This window comes from Microtus oregoni, unplaced genomic scaffold (genome assembly GCF_018167655.1).
Source record: "Microtus oregoni isolate MIOR12 unplaced genomic scaffold, Mior012 000000F_ref0000247, whole genome shotgun sequence".
NCBI classification, from domain to species: domain Eukaryota; kingdom Metazoa; phylum Chordata; class Mammalia; order Rodentia; family Cricetidae; genus Microtus; species Microtus oregoni.
The window spans coordinates 21,058,263-21,070,337 of record NW_024543059.1 but is presented as its reverse complement, the minus strand read 5'-3'; the positions used below and the strand labels follow the sequence as shown (position 1 = coordinate 21,070,337).

The 12,075-nt window shown below is 53.1% G+C and overlaps 1 protein-coding gene across 1 annotated transcript in view; it reads left to right on the top strand.

Moving 5' to 3' along the window:
* The window catches only part of Rgma (repulsive guidance molecule BMP co-receptor a), a 40,273-nt gene that overhangs the window by 23,281 nt on the left and 4,917 nt on the right, over positions 1-12,075 (top strand). Inside the window, exon 3 of the mRNA XM_041655858.1 lies at positions 7,297-7,811. Within this exon, the coding sequence (XP_041511792.1) occupies positions 7,297-7,811 (515 nt within the window). The remainder of the gene's footprint in view (positions 1-7,296; positions 7,812-12,075) is intronic.

Sequence of the window (12,075 nt, the reverse complement as noted above, 5' to 3'; positions counted from 1 at the left end):
AAAAAAAAAAAAAATCCAGTCAGCTGGGTGTGTCCCTCTCGGTATCTAAGGCCAAACACCTGGGTGTTTATGCCAGGATGATTGAGTGAAATTCCTGCCAGAGTGACGCCAGCAGGCAGGCTTAGGCATCCATTCTTGTCCCAGAACACCCCCGCCCCGCCCCGCCTTCACGCACACCTAGGTTCCTGGCTGTGGGACTGGAAATCAGCAGAACCGGGCCCTGCTTGAGGCTCACACTCAGAGGCAGCGGTTGGCCCTCCTACTTAGTGTCCTCTCCCCGACTTCCATCAGGATTGTGTTGTGACATGTTTCCAGAGGTGTAGCTCGGGTTTCTTCTCCAGACTGGGTGGGCAGTCAGGGAGGGAGGGAAGATGGAGACTTCAAGCTTCAGGGTTGGCCTTTCCCCGAGGCTGGCAGATTTCCTCTAGCGGCTTCCCCTCCTTCCACCCGCCTGTGGCCTAATTGAAGCTATTGCCTCTTAAGTTACACAGCTTACTAAAATAGTGTTCTGATGCTGCCACGGGGGCTTTCTGCAGGAGCTCACTGGCTGAAATCAGCGGGCAGGCAGGCAAGCAGGAGCTTCATTTGTTGGCCTGCCAGCAAAGTGAACTCCCTTCCCCCTCCCTCGGGAATCACAAAGTAGGCTTCTCAGGCCCAAAGGCACCAAGATACACAGCAGGAAACAACTTCCACCGCAGGGGCCAGAGTGACAAAGGGACTGGCCTGCTGGGCTTCATACCTCAGGGCGGCAAAGCCAGAGGCTGAAGCCGAAGGGCCCCAGTGGGAAGAACAGCCATGGGACTCCGTCCCTACCTTCAGCCTTCCCTTTTTCATCTAGTGCCCCCTGGTGGCAGATTCTAGCAGGATGGCGGATGACGAGTGGGGTTTAAAGGATTCCTGCTCCCCCCAGCGAAGGACAGTGATTTGAAGTCAGGCGATATTTTCTTGATGCCTTCCTCCAGCCTGCTCACTGTCCTCAGATCAGAGAGTTTTTTGCCTCTTGTCAGTCTCTGGGAAACGCTGCTTCCCTGATACTATCATGCCTCTGTCCAAACTCAGATGAAACCTTCCTGAAGTTGGGAAGGCCAGCCCTGCCTAAGCACAGAGTGTGTTCCGAGAACCGCTTTCAGCCCAGTTCACAGCACACGGCAGGAACCAGGACTCTGAGCGAGTAAATCAGGTCAGACAGTCACTGTACAGAGTTGAAAACATCTAGACCCTGCGGCTTGGAGTCTAAAGGATCCTCACTGCTTTAAGAGAAGGCGTGGCCGTCTCCCTCCCCCACCCTTACCCGGCCCCTCCCCTAGGCCCCTGAAACCTGAGCTAATCCCTTTGCACGCGGGTAATTTATTGGTCTATTGGGCTTTTCTTGGTGGCAAATTACATTGTCTTTATTCCTGAGCTCTGGCCCTGGAGCGCCTCGCACATTCCTGAGACTCCTTTCTCAGGGTTGATCCTTCACACCCCCTCTGGGCCCCGGCAAAATAAGTTTTATTGAGATGCTTTGTCATGCAAACAGGGTGGTAATAAGCAGGCTATTATTCTGAATGATGGGGCTTGATTAGCAGTTCAAAGGAGGACTGGGCTACGGGGAGCTGTGGCTGTGCTGGTGCTGAGATATTCTTCGTCCTGCTGACTTGGTGTTCTGTGAGCTTCGCCTTTCTGTTTCCCAGAGGTGCCGCCCACAGAAAATCGTTCAAGTCTCTTGAACCTGAGCCATGGGACTTCCCCCTCTACCGTGGCTCGGTGGTCTACAAGAAAGGCAGGCACTCGGAGTTCAGTCTCAAAAGTGTAATTGGCTAGCTATGGGCAAATAGGTACTTCCTGAACCCTAGCTACTACATGGAGGCCCCAGGTTTCTACCAGAGACAAAATTAGAGACAGGTGTTAAAGGGAGGTTGGGGGTGGGCATCAGGAATCTCAAACTATGCTTTAACTGTGGAGTATGGAAGTGGGAAGGTTGTCAGGATAAAGATGAGGAGGCCCTGTTCCTGGGAGGGTACCAGGCAAATGGAGGAAGATGTGTCCACCTTACTTGGGGGTTTCAGAGGAGCAGCTGCAAGGTCGGGCCAGAGATGGCAGCCCCGGGAAGGAAGTATATCAAATGACAGACGTGGGGTGGTTACATTTTAGCCTATGTCTGTGTGGCTCTAGAAGAGGGCAGAGAGGGAACTCTGAGAGGCAGCTGGAAGTGTCCAGAACAGAGAGAGCTAGCTTGCCCTAGCAAAGCTGTGTATCTTGGGGACAACTGACAGTTTCAGACTCCCACATTCTGAGTCTCCGTGGTGCACCTTGCTAAGTGAGTGTTGCAAAACCGGGCGTGGTGCACGCCAATAATCACCAGCAGTTGGGAAAAGCAAACAGTAGAATCCAGAGTTCAAGGCCTGCCTGGGTCTCCTGAGACGGCCTAAGTGTTGGGGCACGAAGTAGCTCACACTGAAGCCTTAGCTCTGCTGAACCAGGCAGAAGTTGATGAAAAGTTCATATGATTGCTGGGGACCCCAAACTGAGCCCCAAGGGTCCCCTCTACCTAACCTGGTCTGGAAGCCCACCTTGTTCTGCGAACATTAACATTAGCCCCACCTCTTAAACCAAGTCCTCTACCTTGCATCCTGGGATTTTAGGACAGGTTCGGGGATTTCCTGTTGGATGACCTGAAGTTCAGGGAGAGCCACTGTCCTTGCAAGCTTCTGGATTCTCCTGTTTGCCCAGTTGTCATTCTCGGGACAATAGCTAATCCTAAATGTTGGTGGACTCAAGAAACCTGGGCTCAAACAAAACAAGCACACAAGGTCTCACGAGCTTTGCGGAGTGTCGGCCTCTTGGTGAGATAGAGCACCAGGCAGCGAGAATCAAAGAGACCCCAGAAGCATCCTCAGTCCCGAAATGCTTAGAAAGAGAAAAACCAGGCTGGTGAAATGGCTCAGAAGGTTGAAGGTGCTTGCTGCCGAGACTAACCACCTGAGCTACATTCCCAGAACCCACAGGGTAGAAGGACTCCTATGGGTTCTCACAGACCCCTACATATGGGCTACAGCATGTGTGTACACACACACACGCATGCATAATATATACACACATGTAAAATATCTTTCTTAGAAAGAAGAACTAGGAAAACGTTTACATCACCGGGTGAGGTGGGGCCACTCACATGCCATACCCACAAAGGAACAGTAACCTGCCACTGGGGCAGTGAGTCCCTTTCTGCCATGCAGAGAGCACTAAGGGACTGGCTCAGAAAGGCTGCCTTGCCCTCTGTTTGTACAAGCTGCTGTAAGATGTGTTACATACTCCCAGACTCTTCTGCTTCCATGAATATTGTCCTCAGAAGTCCCAGATTACTGCCAGGAATCTTTTGCTTAAATATATATTTGTGAAATATGTATCTGTCACATAAAAAAAAGCAGTCTTTTGGGGACTTCTGATAGGGGACCCCACAGCTTTTGCTTTTGATACCGGGCCAAGTTGGCTCTAGGTCCCTTGACCCCTAAGAGGCCTGTAGTTGGTGATTTAGAACAGAGGACATGGGGTGAAGGGTGATGCCTCCCAGCTTGCTACCTATGAAGACAGTCCAGTCGTGGTGTCTTGGAGGTCCCTCCCCAAGGTCTTTAAGAAATAACAGCTGTATGTACATCACTTCAGGCTGACAGACCCCAGAGAGTTTTGTTACCCTCTGAAGAGGTAGCAGAGGGCACTCATGGGGCACACCCACTTCTGGCTCCGACTTACCACTGTCAGGATCATCTTATAGGCAGTTATCCTATTCTGAACTCTGAAGCTCCAGGGAGGCCCCTCGAGGCTGGCTTATGGTCTCAAAGCTTCAGGGCAGCATAAGAGTCAGAGATAGGTCATTTCTCAGCAGCCTCTGTGTCCGACAGCCCTCCACAAGCCTTACTGCTGGGAGGGCACAGAATCAATTTGTGCTGCCACAACAGAACCAGGCAAGGCAACAGATCACGGTGTTTGGGGCCTTGGGAAGCCGGTCATCTCAGACTGTGTCTTGAGGAAGGACTTGTAGTAAGTGCATTTTGGGAAAGCATAGAATGGGGCTGAGGAGGTGCACCGTTCACTGTGTGAGCTTGAGGACCTGCATTCGGATGCCAGGCATTCAGGTAACAGCCAGGCACAGCAGAGCAGGTCTGTAACCCTGGCTCTTGAAGGATGTGAACAGGTGGATTATGAGGGCTGGCTGGCCGGTCCAGCTAAAACATCAAGTTCTTGCTTCAAAAAACAGAACACCTGACATCAACCTCTGTGCTACACACACACACTACACGTGGGCACATAAACACGGATGGGGGTGGGAGATATCTGCATACAAATACCATACATATGCATGCCCCGCATAGGGAAAGGAAGGGGGGGGGCAGAGGCAGAGAGAAGCAGAGAAGCAGTCCTAAGACCAGTGCACAGCTGAAGCACATGTGTGGCCTTGTGACCCAGGGCGACTCCACCCCCTGAGGCCGCCCACTGGTAAAATGAAGATAAAAAAAAATGCCTGCCTCCAGGGTAATAGTGAAAGCCTAAAATGAAAGCAGCTTGGTTTTTCAGAGGGGAGATGACAGTGGTTTGGGGAACTGAGATCTGTGGTTACATCCTGCCTGTGTCAAGAAATCTAAGAGGAAAAGCTATCCAAGGCCTGGGCACCTTTTTTACCTGTCTGTTGAGGGCCGCAGCAAGTCCTGGAGCCACTGAGCGTGTGCACATCCAGCCATGGTAAATCTCCAAGTTACACCAGCAGTGCTAATGACAACTGAGCAAAGTTTACGACACAAACATCTTTCCTGAGTTCTGCAGGCTTGGCGTAGTCAGCACCTCCGACCCTGCCCCACCCCATTGCATGATGGCGGCTCAAGGAGGTCACACAACTGTGGGTTTGACCCTGGATGCCTACCCCTAATCCAAAAGGCCCCCTAAGTTGTGACCCCAATTCTGTGAGGCTGACTAGATGTGACACCTGTGACACCAATGGGTCTCTTGTTTGCTGACACGCAGACTCCCCTGAGTGTCTCTGGGTGGAGAAGTTACAAGTGTCCCCAGTTTTTCTTTCCGGCATGGAGCCCAAAGTTTCTTCCTTTGCTCACTAGCAAAGACAAAGTATTAGAATGTCATTCAATCTGAAGTTAGCCCTTAAGGCAAGTTCTTTGCAGATAAAGAAATTGAGACAAAGTTGGGTCCTCACAGCTACCCTCAGAAGTGAAATTGAGGCCAATGTCTTCCTTCCGCTGCCTGCCACGTCATAGGCCACGTCGCCTTCAGACCTCTCTGTGTCCTTTGTCCTGGGCAACAGCATGGGGGAACATTCGCCACATGGCTGAGAAATAAGAAGTCCACTTAGGGTCCTGTAGTGTCCCCAGGAGTAGGGAGTCAATGGAGACCTAGGTTCCTGGGGACAAGTGTCCCAGATAAGTGACCTCGGCTGCCATCTGCCAGCCCCAGCTATGCAGCCAACCGGATTGGAAGCTGGCCGGCTCTGAAGGAGGGTGTGGGCATGAGCAGTCGAGGGCCTCCATCCTTCGTTCCCTCCCTCCGTCCTGGTGAGGGTGAGGTAAAATGGACCCCCGTGTAGTTTCCAGGCAGGGCGGACCCCCTGTCTGTGGCGCTTTTCTCATGTACCCCGCTCTGGGATTCTGAGGCAGCAGGATGGCCAGCCAGCATTCGGCTCCTAGCACTGGGCCAGTCGGAGGCCATGTACCAGTTGCCTCCCCTCCCCTCCATCTAGAGGAGCAACGCCCAGGGCGTCCCTATGTCCACCCAGGCCAGGCCCTCGGGCACCATGGGTTGTGGATGTCAGGAGCATACCTTACGGATTCCGGGAATCTCACGGTGCTCCCTGGCTGCCGTTGCCCTGCAAACAGCAGGCACCAGTGGATCATGGCCCTATTTTGTTCAGTTGTTTTCTGAGACAGCATCTCACTGTGTCACCAAATGCAACCCTCCTGCTGTTGCCTCTCAAGCGCTCCGATTCTGAATATGCACCCCCATACCTGGTGCTGCCCTGATGCAAGCCTTCAGTTTCCATAAAACTGTAAAGGTGGGAAAACTGGACGTCTGCTATTAAATGCTCTCCCTAATGCTCACATAAACACATGGCCTCTCAAACCAAAAGAAAAGCATGTTCAACCGGTAACAACCCAAAGGAGCTTGTTTACCAAAGATCTCAGAAACACAGGTAGCCTGATTCTGAGCCGAAAGCCTGAGTCTTACAGAGACTGACTTTTCTGTGCTCCTGCCTTAGTTACCGTTCTGTTGCTATGAAGAACCATGGCCAAGGCAATTCTTATTAAAAGAAAGCATTGAGAGCCAGATGGTGGTGATCTTTTAATCCCAGCACTTGGGAGGCAGAGGCAGGTGGATCTCTAAATTCCAGACCAACCTGGTCTACACACCCTCATAAATAATAATACCTAGACAGATTCAAGATAACGCTTTCGGTAAGCTTCCCAGACCATTGGAAAGAGAAGCCAGTTGCCAGTTCCTCTGTGACAGGATACAATGTAGCAGCCCACATTGATTGAATTTAACAGTATTCCCTGCCCACCTTAAGAAACAGTCCCTGGGAACTAGTGAGCTAGCCATCAGCCCCTGCAAGATCTTTATAAGTGCAACTCCGAGTTCTGGAGTGCCTTGTCGGGGGAGGACCCAGGACCTCCAGAGAGCGAGGTGGGGTCGTCAGTGTGATGGGAAAGCTCCCCCAGGAAAAGCTGAAGTCATTTTGGTGTTGTGTCATTGTTCCGCCCTGGTGGAGGCACTGGGGAATGCACTGAGGTGGTCTCTACCGTACAGCTGTGGTGAACAGGGACTCCTAGCCCCACGGCTGTGTGCGCAATAGGTCACTACCAGTCAACGCATTCACACAATACATTTCACTGTCATTCCTTATTTCAAATCAGTATAAAGATGTAGAGCATTTTGCAAGGTCTTGTTCTGGCAGGAATGGGGACACATATTTAACAGTGAGGTTTAAATGCCTATCACCTTCCTTTTGCTCTTTGCTTAGAATTTTTTGGAGATGGCCCTGAAGTAGAAGTATCTTGTTTTCTTTCTTATGTATTGACTTTTTTTTTATGTCCAAGGATGGTTGGTCAAAAATCACCATCCTGTTAAATGCAAATGCTGGCCCTTTTCTGCATCTGGCCCATCTGCCTGAACCCTCCTCATCATAGCAGGCTATGCAGAAGAATCTGGAAGGTTAGATAGGTGGCACCGTCTAGGTGAGGCCTCCCTGCGTCTCTAACCCACAGAGGTCTGTAGAAGAGGGTCCCAACATGATGGCGCATCTGTTCTTCTCCATAGCCATCACCCCCTGCAAGATCCTCAAGTGCAACTCTGAGTTCTGGAGCGCCACGTCCGGCAGCCACGCCCCTGCGTCTGACGACGTGCCGGAGTTCTGTGCGGCCCTGCGCACCTACGCCCTGTGCACGCGGCGGACAGCCCGCACCTGCCGGGGCGACCTGGCTTACCACTCGGCTGTCCATGGCATAGAGGACCTCATGAACCAGCACAACTGTTCCAAGGATGGACCCACCTCGCAGCCGCGCCTGCGCACGCTCCCGCCAGCCGGGGACAGCCAGGAGCGCTCGGATAGCCCCGAGATCTGCCACTACGAGAAGAGTTTTCACAAGCACTCAGCTGCCCCCAACTACACTCACTGCGGCCTCTTTGGGGACCCGCACCTCAGGACTTTCACCGACCACTTCCAGACGTGCAAGGTGCAAGGCGCCTGGCCGCTCATCGACAATAATTACCTGAACGTGCAAGTCACCAACACGCCTGTGCTGCCCGGCTCTGCCGCCACCGCCACCAGCAAGGTAAAGGTATATGGCAAGGGTTGGCCGGGCCTGCAGGGTCACACTGTTAAGGCTCTGCTGGTACCAGATGCCTCCGGCACAGCTGGGGTCTTTTTGATGGTGGTGGTGGTAGTAGTGGTTTTTCGAGGCAGGGTTTCTCTGTAGCTTTGGAGCCTGTCCTGGAACTACCGCTGGGTTCTTACTGTCACTAAAGAGGCAAATGGTTTAGAAAGGAATGTTCTGGACATCCCTTGTCAGGAGATAAACCAATTTACAACTGTCTGTATTCTGCCTCTTGTGTGGTATTTCTCAGACTTCTAGATACAGCTCATGAGGGAATCATGACACCCCACCACCACCACTCCAGTGTCAGAAATTAGCATATAAAATATATAGGTTTATTTGCTTATTTGTTTAACTTTTCTAAGTATTTCATGCATGGGTACTGAATTTAAATCATTTCTACTCCTTTCCCCACTCCCAACTCATGGGTCCCTCCCCACTACCTCTCAGGAGGCAGAGGAACGTCTCCACCCAAAATGTAGTTGGTGGGAAACGTGAAGCTAGGATTTGACCTCAGCCAGGACAGCGCCTGAGCCCAGCATGTTCTCCGCTGCCACGGAGCCAGCTGAAGGCCACTCATTCTCCAAGCCAAGGAGGGCTCCATGTCGGGGTGTCAGATCTTAAGTCCTGCTCCCCAGCCAGTGCCAGAGACAGCTGAGATATGACCCCATTTCCCAGGCAAAGGGATACCCTTACCAACCTCAGATTACCTCAGACTTGCCAGGAGGTAAGATACCAAGGGTGAGGGGGTAGTGCTGCCAGGCACTGGGGACATCTGCCCTCCTCTGTGCTGCCAGCTCTGCCACCAGAGCCCCCTGAGGCTCCCAGGCTGGCTAAGAGACAGTGGGTCTATCTCCCCAGGAGGAATGTGTTGTGAGACCACACGTTAGGCAGGGCCAGGCTGGCCTACAAGGCTGTTTCTGTTCCTTCTCTCCCTGCCACACCCTAAAGGTGACCTGGCAACCAGAAAAAAAATGCTCCATCGCTGCCACTTCCTTCTGCTCTGGTGGCCCTGACCTAGCAAAGAAGGTCTCATTCTGGGCCCTCCCACTGGGTAGAAAACAAATAGGTCTTCACCACCGTCACCCTACCGGCTTCATAGTTCCAGATGAGGATGTCTAGAGGGCAGTGGATCTGAGGCCAAAGCGCTCTTCTCCACCCCCACCCCCAGTACACACCCCTCCTGGCCCCGAGAAGACTTAAGGGTGCCTCAGGCAAGTATCCAAACACCTTCCTGCAGCTTTCAGCTGCTTACCACCCTCCTTCCCCAGAGCCAAGATAAATGAATGCTGGGAGCCTGAGGCGGGGTGGCTGCTAAGAGCTGCAAGAAACACAGCTCCAGACCGGACCCAGTCTCCCTGCCCCATGCGGGGGGCTCCTGAGGGCTGGCATCTGGGTACCCAGGGAGACCTGAGGATACAAAGGGGATGGGGGACCAGGTAGCTGCTGCTCCCCTTGACCTAGGAAGGTATGATCACCCACTGTGACTACAGAGCCCAAACACAGACCTGTGTGTGATGAGGGAGGCAGGGCCTGGACCTCTGCCACCTTGGAACTTGGGCAGCGTGCCATGAGGCAGTGTGCATGGCCTTAACACACCTGGGTGAGGTACAGCTAGACCCCAGCCCTCAACACGATAGTGCTGTCCGCAAACCTAGGGAATTCGTTGTTCACTTGTTTCTGTGCTGCGTTCGATTCCTTCGCCTGCCTTTTGGATGTCCACTCTAGTGCAGGCTTGATGCAGGGATCTCGGCACCAAAGAACTGGCTGAGCTAGAACGGGAGGCCTTCCCCACCCAGACTTAACATGGAGGATTCCCAGAACGGAATGGGGTGTGTGACAGAGCCTGACCAGACCAGTCCTTCCTCTGTCACCCAGACCTTTGATCTCAGCAGGCAGAAACCTCTCCGACCCCCCATCAGCTTGGCCCTGCAGAAGACCAGACAGTGACAGTGTTGGTATGTGTGGCCAAGCCAAACTCAAGACTCAGACCAGACTGGGAGCCTTGTGGGCTCCAGAGGAGCTACCTTAGTGGCCGATTTCCAGTGTCCTGGCTTTCTGCCTGTTCTTGCAGCCTCTTGCTCCCAGAGTGTATGGGTGCTCTCTCAACCAGCAGCATGGACTCTCCCTTCACTGCCCACCTTGTAGTGCTATGCTGTCCCCTCCCCCGCTGGCAGCTCCTCACTCAGATAGCCCAGCACGGGGTGTTAGAACAGAAGGATGCCTTGACCCTGACTCTGCTCGGGGGAACTGGGAAGGTCTGCCCCTGAGCTGGCTGGCCCCAGATCACGACAGTGAAGGGATTTGGGGACGTACGAAGCAAGGGATGTGAGAGACTTTAGTATAGTCTCTGGGGACCTCCTCTCAACCGAGCCTAGACTCTAGCTCCAGCACTGTCCACCCTCTCCCTGCACCCCCCCCCCCAAACTTCCCAGAAACAGCCTAACCCCAACTGGTCCTTACCCTGACCTCACTACCTGGCGGCCTTGCTCACCCTCTGTTCCAGAAGTCGCATACAGGAAGTCTGGCCCCATAGACCTCACAACCTCACACAGGGCCATTGTACATTCCCAGGGTGCTGCTGTTAGCCCTCCTGCCCCGCCCCCATCTTCAAGGGCAAACGAAGTAGGGTTTTCTACCGAAAAGCAGATTCGTTAGTCAACATCCACTGCCTCCACCCAGTTTGGCTGATTGTGCCGACTTTATAAGCAAAGAAACCGAGGCTCTGAGGCAGGAACTAGGCTCTACCTCCCCCTACCTTCACCCTTTTTTATTTAACCCTAGCACTCAGAAGCCTGTTATATTGTGTACTTATTCTCTCTTCTCTCTCTCTCTCTCTCTCTCTCTCTCTCTCTCATGCTGGGTTGGGGGTGCACTGAGAGGCCCGGGGGCCCCTTTGGGAAGGAGGATACCGTAGGCAGAGATTCATCCATGCATGGTAGGCCGGCAGCCGCCTGCCAGGCTTTCGACAGGCCCCCTTCATGTTGTTACTTGTGGTTGCATCCCTGGCACAAATACCAAGGAGTCAGGCAGCCTGTCAGCCTTCCAGGAGGCTGTCTCCAAGAGAGATGGCGGTTCGAGCCAAACCAGCCTTTCCTGTTCCGCAGAGACTGATGACACTTGGAAAGCAGGACCCCCTTCCCCGCATCTGTGTGGCCTTGTACACGGAGTAAGAGCACCGGCATCCCTCACCCTGCCGTCCGTCCTTCCTTCCAAAAGCAGGACCACCCACTTCCCAGACCACCCTGGCTAGGCCACCTTTATCCCTGCAGGTGCCTCCACACCACAGTGGACAGGCTGTTGGCTAGGAAGAAAACCAGAAGCTGAACTGTATGAAGTCGCCGTTTTCTTAGGTCAGGGACAGAAATAGCTTCATTTTCAGTGGCCTGAGGCGTGACTCTGCAGCTGAGACAGGCTCCAGCCTCCTCTGACGTCCTCAGTGCCTACTGGAAATGGGAGCCCTAGGGAGGAAACAGGAAATGGAGTCTCCATGCTTAGGAAGCTGTGTGGCCAGTGCCTACTGGGGCTCACACTCTGGGGACTCAGGGCTCCCCAGTCTTTCTCTCACAAAGCAATAGAACGCAGATAGTCTGTCGTCATACTAGATGGACCCCACCCTGAACCCAGGCTACCATAGCTGTGGGAAGATTCTTGTTTCTTTTAAAGTCAGAAGGAAAATATTAGCATGATCTAGACCAGATTGTATTCTACAAATAGAATCTAAAAGATGTTGGAGTAGGATTCTTGGGGTTGGGTTGGTTGGTTCATTGGGGGTGGGGGTTGTTGTTTAGTGTTTTGTTGTTATTATTTTGGTTTGATTTTTAGCATTTCTATGGAGTAAGGAACCCACTCACCCCCAAGAAAACCAGAGTACCCTAGCCCCTGATGTAGCCTGACTGATGACCCTCCTAATGTCCTGTGAGTCTGTGACACAGGAAAAAGACGGGACCCCATGTCTTCTTGGATCCCAGGACCCCTGGCTGCTACCATGTACTATCTGGTTAGCACAAGGCACCCACAGAACAGTGCTGAACTGAGGGACTCCTCCAGCAGCTCCCAACACTCGTCGCCGCCTCCTCAGCCTGAGGTGCTCAGAAGCCCCAAGGCTCCACTACCCTGTCCTGCTGGCGCTGTAGCCACCTGGAGCTGCAGCCAGGCACTGTGTGTCACCCCCAGTCCCCGCATCTCTGGCCTCCCTGTGACTCCGAGCCTAGGTTCTCTG